General features: G+C 53.6%; 7 protein-coding genes across 7 annotated transcripts; all 7 read left to right on the top strand.

Moving 5' to 3' along the window:
* Nucleotides 1–2,535: 2,535 nt before the first annotated feature.
* On the top strand, nucleotides 2,536–3,531 carry N7532_000835 (aminotransferase class IV; the record flags this gene model as incomplete). Its single annotated transcript, XM_056613339.1, has 1 exon — nucleotides 2,536–3,531. One exon carries the CDS (start codon nucleotides 2,536–2,538, stop codon nucleotides 3,529–3,531), a length of 996 nt encoding a protein of 331 aa, XP_056480563.1.
* Nucleotides 3,532–3,883: 352 nt separating this feature from the next.
* N7532_000834 (Zn(II)2Cys6 transcription factor) lies at nucleotides 3,884–5,957 on the top strand (the record flags this gene model as incomplete). Its single annotated transcript, XM_056613338.1, has 6 exons — nucleotides 3,884–4,283; nucleotides 4,342–4,637; nucleotides 4,691–5,384; nucleotides 5,450–5,559; nucleotides 5,635–5,734; nucleotides 5,803–5,957. 6 exons carry the CDS (start codon nucleotides 3,884–3,886, stop codon nucleotides 5,955–5,957), a joined length of 1,755 nt encoding a protein of 584 aa, XP_056480562.1.
* A 52-nt stretch (nucleotides 5,958–6,009) lies between these two features.
* N7532_000833 (uncharacterized protein) lies at nucleotides 6,010–7,402 on the top strand (the record flags this gene model as incomplete). Its single annotated transcript, XM_056613337.1, has 2 exons — nucleotides 6,010–6,186; nucleotides 7,046–7,402. The coding sequence occupies 2 exons, from the start codon at nucleotides 6,010–6,012 to the stop codon at nucleotides 7,400–7,402; spliced, it is 534 nt and encodes a 177-aa protein (XP_056480561.1).
* Nucleotides 7,403–7,822: 420 nt separating this feature from the next.
* On the top strand, nucleotides 7,823–9,520 carry N7532_000832 (Zn(II)2Cys6 transcription factor; the record flags this gene model as incomplete). The annotated part of the gene is made up of 1 exon (XM_056613336.1): nucleotides 7,823–9,520. One exon carries the CDS (start codon nucleotides 7,823–7,825, stop codon nucleotides 9,518–9,520), a length of 1,698 nt encoding a protein of 565 aa, XP_056480560.1.
* A 517-nt stretch (nucleotides 9,521–10,037) lies between these two features.
* Nucleotides 10,038–12,016, top strand: N7532_000831 (uncharacterized protein; the record flags this gene model as incomplete). Its single annotated transcript, XM_056613335.1, has 2 exons — nucleotides 10,038–11,189; nucleotides 11,252–12,016. 2 exons carry the CDS (start codon nucleotides 10,038–10,040, stop codon nucleotides 12,014–12,016), a joined length of 1,917 nt encoding a protein of 638 aa, XP_056480559.1.
* A 483-nt stretch (nucleotides 12,017–12,499) lies between these two features.
* On the top strand, nucleotides 12,500–13,778 carry N7532_000830 (F-actin-capping protein subunit alpha; the record flags this gene model as incomplete). The annotated part of the gene is made up of 7 exons (XM_056613334.1): nucleotides 12,500–12,556; nucleotides 12,646–12,664; nucleotides 12,788–12,903; nucleotides 12,963–13,052; nucleotides 13,103–13,164; nucleotides 13,224–13,361; nucleotides 13,427–13,778. 7 exons carry the CDS (start codon nucleotides 12,500–12,502, stop codon nucleotides 13,776–13,778), a joined length of 834 nt encoding a protein of 277 aa, XP_056480558.1.
* Nucleotides 13,779–14,408: 630 nt separating this feature from the next.
* Nucleotides 14,409–15,706, top strand: N7532_000829 (PEX11 domain protein; the record flags this gene model as incomplete). The annotated part of the gene is made up of 4 exons (XM_056613333.1): nucleotides 14,409–14,559; nucleotides 14,656–14,810; nucleotides 14,866–15,222; nucleotides 15,578–15,706. The coding sequence occupies 4 exons, from the start codon at nucleotides 14,409–14,411 to the stop codon at nucleotides 15,704–15,706; spliced, it is 792 nt and encodes a 263-aa protein (XP_056480557.1).
* Between the last annotated feature and the right edge of the window lie 515 nt (nucleotides 15,707–16,221).

The raw sequence follows: 16,221 nt of genomic DNA, 5'->3' as shown, positions 1-16,221 counted from the left end.
CCGAGAGCAAAAAGTCGCCATGAGGCACTTCGCGGCGATCGTGAGCGGGCTTCGACGATGCTGAAACAGTAGACAGCGTCCACGTGACAAGGGCGGTCCTGAAATGAAGCTGTATAGGTACACATGACTATAGGAAGTACATCAATCGATGTTAAAAACAGGGCGCCAGGATGTCCTCTCCTCTTGACATTAGGCGGGTTGCAGTAATCCCTTCGTTGATTGAATTGAGGCAACAAGAAAAGAAAGTGCAGATCGTGTATGCTAGACAAGACCCCTCTTCCCGCACCCAAAGCGGGACGACAATGAATTGGGAGGATCAATGGGCTTGCGCTCTTCTTTTGCGTCCCTGACTACGGGCTTCTGGCGAGGCTGGTGAATAGAGGAGTCAAAGCCACCTGGTGCTGGAGAACGTTTCCCTGCCGATGTATACTATGAGCGTATAGAGCGCCAGTATTACGTCAAATCTCCTTCGCGGGCCATCTTCGTACTGAGATTGAACTGGTGCATCTCCATGGGGTACTAGTTGATCTCACAGGTGCGACAGGCTCGGCGTGGGGCCAGCCCAATCACTTGAAGCCATTTCAATCCATCCCTCAGCCAAGGTGCTTCCAGTGTTGCATCTGCGTCAAATCCGTGGTCGCCATCCTGTATGTAAATCTGAGCATTGACAGTTGGGAAATTCTCTCGCAGTAAAGAGACAAACTTTCGCGATCCATCAGCGGGGACTGCCGAATCCTGTTCGCCATGGAAAATAAAAAACGGCGGTAACTGCAAGCCACTGGAAGCGCTCAGTTGCTCAATTCGCTTCATTGGAAAAGGGTCGGGGCTCTGAGTCCCGAAATATTCCAAGAAGCGTGCATTTTGGGCAATGGAGGGCGCCAATTTCAGCCGTGTAGGCGAGTCTGCAACTGTAATAACTGTTGATTCAGCTCGACTGGCAGTAAGATGTTCTTCCACTATACTGTTTGGGAGATTAGGAACACCCACTATGGTCTTCGAATATGATTCCGTGTGGAATGGGGCTTTCAGATCTAGCATGGAATAGGCAGCGACGACACCTTGGACTTGCGATGGGTGACTGAGAGCCAATTGGACAGCAAGGTAGCCACCTGATATTTTTGATATGTTAATACCATTCCATTCAACTCATGCTTGTTTGGATCGCATTGACCGGCGCTTTCTCCGAGCATCAGGTCAACCTTGCCAGTCGGATTCACACCAGGCAACGATGCGTGGCGAATGTGGTTGTAAATGGCACGCTTGAATACAACTCCATTCATCAGACACTGGGAAACGAGCCAGGAGAGGTAGATCGCTATGTTGATGCAGACTGGGGTAAAGACGGTGGCCGAGTCTATGCCGGGGTCAAGCGACTCTTTCAGTAGGGAGCGAAACTGCGATGAAGATAAGTTAGCCCAGCTCTTCTCCTTGGCGAATGTCGAGGATATTTGCTCACATTGGGGACTACTTCGGAAAACCAGGGATTCGGGGACAGAAGCTCAGCAAGCCAACGTCCTTGGCCCGACTGTGAAGTTCGCAATCTAAGGTCAAGCTTTCCATTAGTCCATGTCGGAAGTCAAATATCCAGAGAGCGTCATGAAGGTTACAATCACCTTGGAAATGCACACCAGCCTCTGGGTGGTTTTTGGCGAGATCCGCCAGTGGTCCCCAAGTGTTCCTTATCCCACTTCGCAGCTTCAGTTCCACTAACCGAAACGCTGATTCCGATGTTAAGGAGAGGCTCGTTCAGTGAGTAGAGAGTAGACCAACGGCATATAGTTCGCACCGGCCCACGGCGATGCCTATTCGATGTTGTAGTCGCCAGGCATATGTTTGGCTGCGACAACGATCGTGTAACCGGATTTCCGGGAAAGCAAGAGAGCAGTCGTCAGCCCGGTAACTCCGGCCCTGATAAGAAGTCAGATCACATTTTGTTTGCATTTGTACACTGCCTATGGCATGCAGCGATATGTGATGATGCTCACCCAATAATGACAACGTTCTTTTGAGACATGGCGATATCGTTCTCTACTGTCCAGTGTTGAAGTCGAGTAGAAAATAAGTCCAAGCAGCTATGCAATGCAGAAAATGGCGGAAATTGGCAGAGCTACGACCCCGCGACTGATATATCCAACTCAGCGATCAGGCCATGGCAGTTTCTTCTTCCGTTGGGGGTGGCTTTTTCGATCCTGCTGTGTCGGGTTAAATGCTCTTGCCTTACTTGGTGAGTTCTGGAAGGATCGTAGTACAGCACCCGCTTACCAGTCCCACGGGGTAGATACCGGCGTTCACAGGTGCTCCCACCCTTGGAGTTACCCGATCGGGAAGGCGAGATCCTCCTGCTGCTCTTCGCCGAGATGCCCCGGGTCGTCACTCTTTCCTTATTCGGACTTCTTATGAGCCCTGCTGCTTGGTAGCCGCGGGTGGCAAGTCAGTCTTCGCGAAATACTTAGGTGTGCAAGTAGAAAACCCTCTCGGTCAGGTCATTCACTCCAACACAAGGTCGTTCCTCCCTTCCAACAAATCTTTTTCACCATGACGAGTATGCGAAAATTCTTCGCCGCCTACGATGCGCGTCAGAAAGTGCTCGCGTCCAGCACCAACCCTTTCGCCAAAGGTGTCGCGTGGGTGGATGGAGAATTAGTTCCTCTGCAAGAGGCGCGCATCCCCATCCTCGACCAAGGATTCATGCATAGCGACCTTACATACGATGTCCCTTCCGTCTGGGACGGCCGTTTCTTCCGCCTCGACGACCACATCACCCGATTGGAGGCAAGCTGCGACAAGCTGCGCCTGAAGCTGCCGCTGCCCCGCGAGGAAGTGAAGCGCATCCTCGTGGAGATGGTCGCCAAGAGTGGAATCCGCGATGCCTTCGTCGAGATTATCGTCACCCGTGGTCTCAAGGGTGTTCGTGGCACCGATCCGAAGGACATTCTTAACCGCATCTATATGTTCATCCAGCCATACGTCTGGGTGATGGAACCCGAAGTACAGCCGGTCGGTGGTAGCGCGATCATTGCGCGCACTGTTCGTCGGGTTCCTCCAGGCTCGATTGACCCAACTGTCAAGAACTTGCAATGGGGTGACTTGACTCGCGGTCTCTTCGAGGCTGCCGATCGGGGCGCCACATATCCCTTCTTGACTGATGGTGACACCAACCTCACTGAGGGATCCGGCTTCAATATCGTTCTTGTGAAGGACGGCGTGCTATACACTCCCCAGCGCGGTGTTCTTGAGGGCCTTACGCGCAAGAGTGTGATTGACGTTGCGCGAAGCAACGGGCTGGAGATCCGAGTGGAGCCCGTGCCTGTGCAGAAGGCCTACGATGCAGACGAGATCTTCATGTGTACTACCGCGGGTGGTATCATGCCCATTACCAGCCTGGACGGCAAGCCTGTGAACGGTGGCCAGCTGGGTCCGATCACCAAGGAGATCTGGGACGGATACTGGGCAATCCATTATGACGATTTGTATAGCTTCGAGATCGACTACAAGGATGGTCAGAAGAACACCGCCGATGGGTCTTATTAATAAGATGTTTGTGACAATAAATAGCTAGCTGCAGTAGAACTTTTCTTTGCTATCAAGCAAAGATCAATCTTGAGTGTCCTCGGACCTAATGTAGGAAGTATCTCTGTGTCTGCAAATCGGCGGGGTCTAAGTTTTACTAGTAGAGTGCTGGAAGTACTAAAAGCGAGATACGCTCCCAGCGGGCTTTTGCCGTTTCCCTCCATATTCAATCACAATTGCGTTTTTCAGCGCACAATGGTGGAATGTGTCCAGATGATCCAGCTCGTCGAGCAGAAGGATTTCGTATACAACCCATATAGCGGCCTAGTTGGACGCTGCAGCGCTTGACCATGAACTACTACGAAGTACCCTAATGGGGCAGTACGGCCCTGTTGTGGCCATTTCCTTCAGGCAGCAATCGACCAGCCATGGGCCCGTGAGTCACGTGCTCCAATGCGGGGAAAGGTCGGGGCGCAGGAACGGCGACGAACTACGAACTGCCACCAGCGAACGCGATGACTCCCATCTCCCTCGCGTCCTTATGAGAGTGAGCAAAGGCTGCGAACGGTGCCGCCATCGCCATATCCGCTGCGTCATTCCACCTGGGGCCTCTGCCTGCGCACCTTGCTCTCGACTAGGCCAAGTCTGCCATCTCGACCCGCGCTTCCAGTTCAAGGACGTGCACCATGTCTACCAGAAGAGCAATGGCACCGCCGCCCGGTTTGACCTCGTTTGGGATGCCGAGCAGGTTTGGGTAGATGTGTCGCAACCAGGTCAGTGACGGTTACTGTGCTCTGCCTTGTTGTTTCGTGGGCACTAACCTTGTGACAGTAACATTTGTACATGAAACATGTGAGGATTCAAAACCTGACGACAGAGTTGAACCAGCACATTCTTCCGTTGTTGAGAGACATCTTTCTTTTGCGTCTCCTGTGGAGCAACCACACGGAACGGAGCCTGCAGCTTCGATGGCGGAGGAGCCATTGATACAGCATGACCATTCTCACGAGCTATCGCCCTTTCATCATTCAGGCAGTCTGGCTTCATCTGCATCCCACGACTCTACGACATTATCTCTACGAGAAGCCTCACTTATGCGATGCTTCATCCAGAAAATAGCACCATGGGTAAGTCTTCCGCAACACTGTAGCAAGTGGTGTTCTGGGCCTAATTTCAACAGGCGGACATCTGCGACCCGCAGTCACACTTCAGCACGGTCGTTCCTCGGCGCTCCTTACAAGTTCCGATGGTGCTCAAAGCAGTGCTAGCGCTCACGGCCCGCCATGATGCGATTCTGGTCGGTCAGAGTGACTGGGAAGCTTCCACCTACCATGGACAGTGCTTGGAGCTCTTGATCCCGGCATTGGATCGACTCGATCAGGACTACGACGAGAACCTACTGATAACTGTTGTCATCCTACGGATATACGAAGAGCTGGAGAACAGCGAAGACCAGAAATTCCACCTGCTGGGATCCAATCGCCTCATCAACCTCATGTCACGCTCGGCATCGTCACGCGGAATTGCTGAGGCTGTAAGCTGGCAGTTCCTGCGCCAGGCGATCTATTCCTCAATCGTTCAGTACCAGCACCTCCAACTCGATCTCCGAAACTACGAGCGATCCTCGATGTTCCAGCGCGACGATGATGCCGCCTTTGCCAACATGATCATCTTCCACTGCGCGCATATTATCCAGCTCTGCCGCGTTCTTCCCGAGGATCCTATCGATGAACAGTCTTGGGCCAAGGTAGCGGATGATGTGGACGAGTGGTATCGCAAAAAGCCTATCACCTGGCAGCCACTCCGCTACCAGGACTCTAATGTGGCAGAAAACCGACCTTTTCCTGAGATATGGATGATGTCGGCTCCCGCCGGTCCGTAAATTCATATTGCAAATCTCCTTGAAATACGAACAGCCGCTCAACTACTGTCTTTCTAGTTGTCGGAATGCAGTATTACCATGCAGCCTGTATCTTTCTCACCATGTCCGACCCTCATTCGCGACGTATGAGGGAATTCGAGATGGCTCGAACGCGGCGCTTGGCTGAGGTATGTATCGCCCGATCAATATCGATATGCCGCATGGTTCAAGTATTCAAGTAGTGCTGATTATGTTTTGTAAAGAGGAAAATTGCGTCGCATGTAATTTCTGTAATAGGGCTATCTTGGTCGAACGAGAGTGTACACAACGCCTACTTTATGGCCTGTCACCTTCTTCATCGCTGTGGGCTTGTCCTTTCTCAGCCTCGTCCTGGGGGCTTTCAAAGTACTTTCTACTAACGCTCTGCCCAGTTGGATATTGTCTGCAGCACCCCGTGGAGCAACAGGGCTCGCTGACCTTTCTCAGCCGTGTTGAAAAACTTATTGGGTGGCGGACGACTTGGATCAGAAGCGAACTGGAGCATCAATGGGGCGAACTGGCTGACTTTGATCCCCCAAGTACTTGAAGTTCACGTTGTACAAGGTATCTAGTCGAACATACCAGGTGTAGTAGTACATATGCAATCGCACTTCTATCCAGTCTTCACGCTAGCTCCGTGGCTCCCCTTTAATTATGGCGTGGTGCGCGCCGGCGAGGGTCGCCCATCTTCCAGCCGGCCTGCAGCAGACATCACCGGCAGCACCTCTTCCTTCGCCCTCGTCCACTCCTCCCCTCTCATCTGCTCAGCGCTCTTTGTCATGATTATCCCCGACCACCTCTTGTACCTCTTGTCTCGTCGTCAACTCTCGCTCCTTGGTATCCTTTTCCGTCTCTCTTTTGGGAGAACAGTCTTTTTCGCTGCCCCTTTCCTTCTATTTACCGCTACCCTCAGCCTATCATGGATGGGCGACTGTAGAAAGCCTGGGTCAAAAAATTCCTCATTCACAAACGCGTCCTAGCATTTACTTTCATAAGGAATCGTGGGCCAGACTTGACAATTAACCCACATTCTGCCTCACAAAAGCAGGAAGCCGTGCAGGCACTCCTGCGGGGAACGGAGAAGGACAAGTTTGGTGAATATCATCCACTTCGTGTGGATGGCCTGCGGTTGCGTTTACTTTGCAGTACGCTGAAACACCTCGATCTTCGCCATTACAAGAGTAGGAATGTATGGCACGTACCAAGTATTACGGAAGATGACTTGCTGAGCCAGTTCCGTAATCACTTCGAGGCTATCTTTATCCAATCGCGTGGGCGTCCCCTGATCGAACCCTTTAAATGCTGCCGGAAGAAAGCGTCGCCTTTCCCACGTGCGCCCAAATCTACAAAGAATTCGGGGGTATATGTGCCAGTTGCCATTGACACGAGCGGGAGAAGCAATGCAGCCTCCTGGTTGGTGGAGGCGGCAGAAGAAAAACCCAGCCATTGAATTTGTCGCTCGAGGACGAGCCAACTCTGCTAGCTGTCGTGATTAAGACCCCCGTCCAGATCAACCAATCCATTGAGGATGACGCTCCCGCCGTCCGCACCTTGGAAAGTCCCGCTGTCTCTGTCTTGAGGAAGACCAGCAACAGCCAACAGAATCCCATTGTGTTGGATCCGGGAAGCAGCTAGGATCCGATCGTAATCGACGACAATGAAAGCGAAAATGGCCATAACTGCGATGTCACTGGCGACTACAACAGCGCTGAATCTGAGACAATTTCCAACTCTCCGTCAGCTCGAAGTGTACCAGTCGACATTGGCTTCCTTGGCGATCCAGCCGACAGTCCGTTTGTTGAGGACTCGGAGGCCGGGTCCAGCCCTGGTCCCGTCGAGTCTCGTTCCAGTCCCAAATACAAGGATGACTGGTATGACCCGGCCGTTCCGGAGATTGATGATCCCAATGACGATACAGACTATGTCGAGTCGGAATATGGCGAGTCGGAATATGGCGAGTCGGACTCTGTCGACTTGGATTACGCCGACTGAGGTCGCTGCATCAAAAATCACTTCGTTGGCGGCTACTGCCGAATCGAGTCAAAATATGGCAATGTCGGCTGGAATTCAAGTATTCCCTGAATTGGCGTTGCTTGTTGTGTATGATTCGATATCAGTACCGAGCACCCCTGTGCATTGCAGCGCTTCCATGGTCCTCCAGGCATGGTGGACGTCGATCAATGCAATTGTACAATTGTATACCTCGGGGTTAGTGCCAAGGCGGCGATAAGCGGAGCTGCCAGAGCTTATCGGACCCTTTTTTTGTCCCACGGCCGTTTCGACTCCGCTCGTCAACTCCCACCACAAGTTCCGTCTCATTCCTCTCTGTGCCCCTCGGGGATCCATCAACATCGTGCGAGCCTTGCTCAATGGACACCAAACCCGGGCCACAGGCCATGTGAGAATCGACGGATGCCGCGCCGAAAAGCCGCCGACCGAACGGGGCCGGTGAAGACCCGGTCTCGTAACGGCTGCAAGGAATGCCGGACGAGTCGTGTCCGCTGCGATACTAAGAAGCCTGTGTGCACGCGCTGCTATGAAAAGGGCCTGCGGTGTACCACCAATCTTGTCCTGAAATGGGAGTCGGAATTTGCCAGCCGCGGTGTGGCCTTTGGCCGGGCAGGCGTTTGGAATAAAACTCGCACCGACGATTCATCTTCGTCCTCTCTTCCGCCAACCCCCACATCACTCACAGAGGGTGCGCAGCAGTGGTGTCCCGTGCCGCCAATTCATTCCTGGGGGTTCGTCAATAGCGGAGTGGTGGCATTCGAAAACCCGAGCGAGGTCGATGTTACGTCCAATGAACTCCACGCTATGGTTCCTTCAATCAGCAATCCCGCTGCATCACAATTTCAATTGCGCTCGCTAGCGGACCTCGGTGGGATAGCTGCGGTACTGCATCCAACCCCAAGGGCCGGCCCAGCACTTTTCCCCGATGTGACCCGCATGGGGCATGGCGAACTCATGGACTACTACCTTGAGCAGATATGCCCCCGCACCACCGCAAGCTCCTCCGTCTCGTCGCCGTTTGCCTCGGTGATTTTGCCTATTGGTCTTTCTGCGTCCGCCACCCTGTTCAAGGCCATCCAGGCACTCGGTGCCTGCCATCGGTCTCGCACCGAACCATCCTATGCTGCCCTGGGGCTACGTCTGAAGTCGGAGACTCTGAGAGATCTCCGGCATCGTCTTTCTTCGGAGGGTTCTTCAATGTGTTGCAATGACCCCGAAGTATTGGTCATCATGATGTTGCTCTGTCTGTATGAGATTGTAGACAAGTGTGATCGGCACTGGACAATCCATCTCAAAGGCGCCAAAGATCTGATCCGCCTGCGGAGAGAACAGACCGCTGCTCTCTCCTCATCACGCCAACCAGACTCGGCCACCGCTTTCGCCGAACACTTTTTTGCTTTCCAGGACGTCATGGGCCGAACGGCCTGTGCCAAGGAGGTTTTGTTCGGGAGTGACTACTGGAAGGCGGACGATCGGCACATCGACTTGTGGATGGGGTGCAGTCCGGAACTAGTCTCCGTTCTTTGTGCTATCACCGACATGAGCCGGGCCCGGCGCAATCTAGATTCAGAAGCGTCTCGCGCTTCGTTTGCGCTCCGGGCGGAGGCGCTTGAAAATCAGCTTGAGCATCTTGTCCAAGAGGTAGAGGAAGAAGACGACGACGTCCTTGCATCTGCAGCGGAGGCTAAGCGTCTGGCTGCAGTCCTCTACCTGCACTGCGCACTCTATGGCGCTTCTCCCACCACGCCTTTGGTTTCTGACTACGTCCGTCGAATTCTCAAGATTGTATCTGATCTTCTCGATCGTAAATCCTTAGCCAGTATCACCTGGCCGGTCTTTGTAGCGGCAGTGGAACTTGACCCGTCGCGCGACGAGATCTGGACCGATGGCGATGGTTCGCCTGTCTCCGGGCGATCGACCGTCCTGCGTGCCCTGGCCGCGATGACGGAGTCGACCATCGCCAACATTGCCCGAACTCGGGCTGTGATTGTCCAGCTGTGGCAGACACGCGACCAAGATCTCCTGAAGGCGCCGCAGACTGAGTGTAATGACTGGGAGTGGTACGTGGTTCCCATCAGCGATGCAATGAGCCTGGCGTGACGGGGATGGGACCATCTGTGATGTAAAGTACCACGATCATTCTCTGTAATAGTTTCAAAATTGAGTCATTTTGTATATCAAACGTCTACCGTCTTCTCAAAACTTGAGTTGTATCTAGCAGGGTACAATGCACCCAGTTGTTGGTAGACTGAAGGGGTACGAGTAGCTGGAATAGTGTCGGAATACATAGAGGATATCTATCGCGGTCGTATTTCGCAGTACAATTGTAACACTTTCGCGAGATTCCTACCGACACTACATACACACATACACACTCTCTCTCGAAAATCCTATACACCATCACATTCCTCCCTCCTCTTTTCCTCCTAACTTTCCATAGAATTGAGGTAAGAGTGCCACAACGGGGTGGGAATGCACAGCGGGGTCGCCGCTTCCGGTTTAGCGTGCTCACCATTTGGCGCCTCCGCGAGACTCGCGCGTAACTCAACGTCAACCACCCATCCCGCGATGCTTCTGCGCAACTTCCATCTTTGACCGTCATTCATTGCCCGGGGTAATGGCGCATGCTCGACCGACGCCCGGGCGGAGCACGTCGGCCCATTTGTTCGAAAGCAAGCTCAGCCAGCAATTGTCGCAACCCGAGACGACGAGTAGTAGTAGTAGCAGCCTACAAAACCACGAGCCATCCCGATCGACGCGCTCGCCCAAGTCGCGCTCTTTATCCGATGCATCCAAACCATCGCTACCTCCTCAGCCAGCGACGGGGGTCTTGACCCGACCGCCCAGCAAGGACGACAGCTCGCTCCCTTCACTACCGGCCACCCCCAGTCGGTCCACCCAACAACCGAATCTTTCACTGAACCTCCCCTCCAAGACGGCGGCTTCACCTCTCACCAACCGCGCTCCTCTCTCGCCCAAGCTCGATTCCTCGCAGATTTATGGCTCACCCGGCTCGGTTCTCCCACGGCGCTCTCGTGGTCTGGACTTCTCGCGCGCGTGCACCAACCTCCACCACTCGACCCTCGCCGAATCATCGCCGGATTCGTCACCCACTATTGGAGGCCGTGGTATGACGATCCCTCAGCGTCGTGGATCTCTCAACTCGACTTCGGTCCCACCTTTCTCGACCTCGGGTCCCGCCGACCGCACCGCCATTTCCAGCTCGGTGTCCAGCGTGAACATGATGGAATCGGACACCAGTAGCAGTGAAGACGACGAGGACATGATGGGCGACCGGGACGACATCATGCTCAACACACCCCAGGCCACCCGCATGGCGAGCGGACCGAGTCCCTTCACGACAAACAACATTCAGAGCCCCGGAACTGAGTGGATGGGCAGCGGCTATTCTCAGGCCGCCGCCAGCCTACTGAGCTTCCAACGGGCCCGGTTCCGGAGTAAAGGACGGAGCCGGCACAGTTCGAGCAGCGCTAGTGGGAACAGCTCCAAGCCCAGTCCTGGGCCACATTCTCCGCCAGTCATGAAAAGCGTGGAGAACCCGACTGGTAGCTACTTCGGTCCCCGACAAACCGTCCACGGCCGGCGAGAGAGTTTGAGTCTTGGTACTCGTGACCTACGACTATCGGACCTCAGCGATGATGGAGAAAATCGGGCTCGTGCAGGCAGTCCTACGGCCGTGTCGCATTCGGAAGGAGGAGGCCCGCTTGGGGTGATCCGCCGTGCTGTCACTCGGCGAGGAAGTTTACTGGTAAGTTGCCCCCTCTTATACTACCCATGTCATCTTTGCGTATGATCTAACCTCTCAAACAGCCTAAGACGAAAACTTTTGCGAGGATACGAGCAGCCCTGATGGAAGAGGGGCAACCGGTTGATAGCGATATGAAACGCGAAGCAGAAGTGGTTCGACAAGTCCGTGATACTGAGCCCGAGACCTCGCCTACGCTCGGCACTTTTCCTTCTCTTCAGCCTTCCCTATCAATGCAGGATACTCCCGAGATGGAGAATATCGCCGAGAAGCCCGATATGGCTAGTCCACCAAAGAGCACGTTCAGTAAACAGGCCAGCCGGAACTCAGGCGGTGTCGAATTTTGGAACTCTTTCGATGGTCGGTACCGCACGCCGCCACCCAGTCGCCAGCCGGGCGCCTCATCGGTACCGGACGAGGACATGGCCATGGCTATGGACATGACTCCTTCGACCACGATCGGGTCCATCACGGCTGGTTCTCGGGCGCGTTCTCGTTCGTCCACCCCACATCCTCCCGGGACCGCTGGCATTGGGGAAATCAATCGCAAGCGGCGTCGAGAGGACGACTTCGACCCCAATCTGTTCAAGCGTCGGGCTGTGTCGCCGAGTGTGAGCGCCCAGAGCAGTCCTGTGTTGACGCATTCCTCGACCGTCGACCCCGGCCCCAGCATCTGGGGACCCCCATCCAAGCTCGGTCCGCCTTTTTCTGAGCGTCCTAGCACGGAGAATGGGAATCGAACCGCTCCTCATGCAGGAACCCCCAAACGGGTCGGCCTGCAGGGGATGACCGAGGCGAGTGATGGATTTATGAACATGAGCATTGACTAAGCGAAAGAGGCCTACTTCAATTTCGAACGTATAACACGTATAGCATTAGCATGCTTCTCCTTTGGCGCTGGCTGTCTTCTGCGGGATGCACTCTTTCTGGTAGTTTTTCTGCTTCCTGGTTTTCTGGCATGGCGTTGGGGATCTGCATAACAGATACACACTCTTTTAGCGTCAAGATACCTTCCTAATATGATGATTTTGCTGGTACTATTCAGTGGGTAACTATCTATTCTTGCGATATCTTCGGTCCACTTGAGTAGATGTCTTTGTACACAGTCTATCCAATTTGGCGTTTCTATTGCCTCTCATGATTCTGTTATTACCCTGGTACCTTAGGTGCTGGCCGGAATGGCTGTCGGGCAGAGTTGGCGGAGAGTGCGGCACGGGTGGATCTCCCCAAGCTCGCCCATCGACCCTCACCTCCTGCAGCACCCTTGAGTCAACCCTCCCGGTCTCCCAGCTGCTCATCCCACCTCCTGCAGCATGTCTTCCACCATTGAATTCGCGTCCTCGTTCATCGAGGGCGCCCCGCCCGGCGAGGTAGGCACCTGTCGAGAGAACCCCCCGCGACCGAGAGCCCCTCCTTATGTTTGGAAGACCGGAACTAACATGAATGCTGGGATGTATAGCTCGCCGATGTCGTTGCCGGTAATTCTTCCCCCGAGCAAGCCTCGCCCTGGCTCCCCCTCCTGTCTCCGACCCATATTCTACTCTCCCTGCCCCAGGCCGCATCCCGCTGCATGTGTTGATACTGAGTTCCGCCGATTATAGACGTGCAGGCCCTGACCTCCGAGGAGGGCGACCTCATTCCCTCTCTCGCCCCTGCGTTCGAACGATACAATGAAGCCCAGCTTACAACGGTGAAGCTACCGGGTTCAAGCCAGGAGGTGTGCCCGATCAAATCCCCGCTTTGCGGTCAAGATGATTACTGACACGGTGGTGGAAGGTTATTGTTAGTGAATTCAACAAGGTGGATGGCAATCGGTATTTCGACCCTGAAAGCCAGACCTCATTCGAGATCGATCACATCACACAGGTATGGGAACACCTCTACTCTGAAGATCGGAATTGCTTGAAGACTCACAGCTCGACCAGACTGCCTCCGCGGCCCAATCAGCACCATTGGAATCACAAAACGCCGAGTTAATGTAAACAGCTGAGGCAACGTGTCTTGCCGGAAGGACAATATCACTAATCCGAATTCCAGTAAATCGCTGCTCAAGTCGTTGGGCATCCACGCCCGCGAACACTACCCTAGCTGCTCATATGGCGTCTACCCGATTGAAAACGACTCCGCCGTCGCCATCCTCCTTGTGGCCAACCGCTACTCCCCGAATAACTTCTGGTGTGTTACTCTTGCTGCCCTTGCAGAGTCTGAATCGAGAGACTAACCATTATCCGATCTTTCAGGAACGGTCGTTTCCGAGCAATCTACCAAGTCCCCGTCTCCTCCTCGTCCACCAATGTGACCGGCAAGATTCACGTCGACGTGCACTACTACGAAGATGGCAATGTTGCGCTCAACACCACCAAGTCGGTCGACCTCTCCGTGCCGTCCGTCTCCGCCGAGTCCATCATCTCGCGCATCGCCACGGCCGAGCGTGACTACCAGGAGGAACTGAACCGGGCGTTCGTGCGTATGGCCGAGGGCGCCTTTAAGGGTCTCCGACGACAGCTGCCCATCACCCGGCAGAAGGTCGAATGGGAGAAGGTCGGTGGATACCGGTTGGGACAGGATATCTCGGGCGGCAAGGGCCGGTAGAATAGATCTCATTATTGCGTTAACGGGTGGAATGATGAGCGCTTTACTGCATCCATTGTTGAATGGTTTGGGGGAATAGGATATATCACTACCAATACTCGATCTGAATCTCATTTCCAACTCCAATTTCCATGACGCCTGTTTGTAAATTGGTCCTTATTATGCATGGTTCACATCGAAACTAATTGGCTGTATGAATAGTATAATGGCTACATGTGACAACGTCGCACGTGTTTTGGGTCTCATTTAATTGAACACTGTGATGTGAGGTACTAGCAAATGTGGTGATGTTGGAAATGTATGGTGGTTATATATTTCAGTCGAACTCTCTCATATCTCGATCCTATCACACCATCATCAGCGAGTGATCGGTATTTCTATGCCCCCACTCATCTTAGGTTGTAATAAAGACAAATTCGATGAAAACAAAGCCCAATCAGCTCAGTCACAGTCCATTTGGCATCCGACACAACACGCTGCAATGAAATTCCATGTTGGTCAGCTGAATAAGCAGCGCGGAGTTCCCAGCCGGCTGTCAACATCGGATGGCTGGAACACTCCACGTTCCCCCGCGACCCCAGAATTTGCAGCTGCAGTGTGCAATTGCCTGCCCACCCCAAGCCCGGCTCAATGATCTCTCAATTCAACCGGTTCGTCAACAATGGCGCAGGCCTGGAGAAGACTCTTCGTCTGATCCAGTCCGCGGCCCAGGTCGCAGCGGTGTTTACGGTGGGCAGCACCGCCGTGCGCCTGACGACGACCAAATTGCAATTGGCGCTGTGTATGAAGGCCCCTGCAGCAAATCTGTGCGCACTTCACAATTATGTGTGGTGTTGATCACAATTCATCTCAAACCAAATCACTGACGAATTCCTAGCGCGGCGATTCTTCCGCTTCTTCGGTTTCATCGATTCCTTTCAGCGCGTGTCAGCTCTGCTGACCAAAGAAGGGATGGGATCCGTCCCGGGCTGGTTGGAGCTGGCTAAATGGACCTGCTTTGGACTGTACTTTGTGCTTGAGGACCTAACTATCGTGAGTACACCACGCCTCACATCTGAATTGAGATCCGCCAGCTAATCTCCGGCAGTTGCACGCCATGGGCGTTTGGGCTGTTCCCTGGGAAGAACGGGTGATGCGCGAGGCCAACACATTCTGGTTCTACGCCCTGTCCTTCTCGCTCGCTGGCACCGTCTATGCTCTCCTTTTCTCCAACTCGACGGCCCCCGCGTCGAAGGGTAAGAACGGGAAGAAGAAGAATGGCCGCAAAAATGAAAAGGCCGTGTCGCGCGTGGACAGCTCAGCGCTGATGAAGCAAATTGTGGTGGATGGATGCGACCTGCTCATCCCGGCCGAATTGCTGGATTGGATGCCGACCGGAGACTTGGTGATTGGATCGACGATGATTCTCAGCACCCTGTTGACAGGACAGGATATCTGGGCAAAGGTGTAAATTTCATATGATTGGGGATTTGGACATATATATCGTCCCACGTATACCAAATATAGAATAGACTACCTAGATTTAGACTAGATGAGAGGTGCATCCCCGAACCATCCCCATGCCAAGGTTTAATTGCGGTTACCTAGGTCTCCTATGATACTTGGCAGTGCAAACAAAAATTCAGGGCATGAAAGCAAAAAAAGTTATTATCAACACGTAACATTTGAACTGTTGGCTTTTTACTGCTGCCTGCATTGGCAGGAGCCACGTGCTTCTGCTTCTGCAAACATTAGTCATTGTATTCCTGAAGCCAAAAAAAGGACATCCAACGACCCTCTCCGGTGATCTGAAATTGGAGGAAAAAATGGACTCGCGGGGAATCGAACCCCGGACCACCCCCATGCTAAGGGGGTATTATACCACTAAACCACAAGCCCAATTGTTGAAGACAGCGAGGATTTATGGCTTCATAAACAAGAAAGCTTGACCTGGCAATGAGAACTGACTGAGGCATCTCCATCCCTCCCCGTAATGATCACAAGGGCACCAAGGCACCATGCCGCCATGATAACCGGCCGCCCGCGGAGTCATGACTGCTTTCTCTGCAGGAAGCACAAAATCAAGGTCAGACTAACCGATGTCCACATCATTGGGAGGCATAATAGCAAGACGAGCTGACCAACGCAGTGCGACGAAACCAGACCCTCCTGGCGCAATTGCGCGACGTATGGCCGCGAATGCCCTGGATACCGCACAACCATTCCTTTTGTTTTCCGCAGCGAGAATCAGAAAGCCGAGAGGCTCGCACTTAAAAAACCAGCGGAAGGAATTGCAACATCAGCCTGAGACATCCGAACGTAATAAACCACTTGCTCAGATGGCGCGCAATGGCTTCCGACTCCATTGACCGTTCCTCCCTTTCTCCTGGACTCATCCTGGCAGTATCACGGCCGTTGCTATTTCCTCGACTAATTTACCCTCCCCACCGAGCCTGACGGCAGC

This window comes from Penicillium argentinense (assembly GCF_028826775.1).
Source record: "Penicillium argentinense strain IBT 30761 chromosome Unknown utg000001l_segment0_segment0, whole genome shotgun sequence".
In the NCBI taxonomy this organism is placed as follows: Eukaryota; Fungi; Ascomycota; class Eurotiomycetes; order Eurotiales; family Aspergillaceae; genus Penicillium; species Penicillium argentinense.
This window is presented reverse-complemented; position numbering and strand designations above follow the sequence as displayed.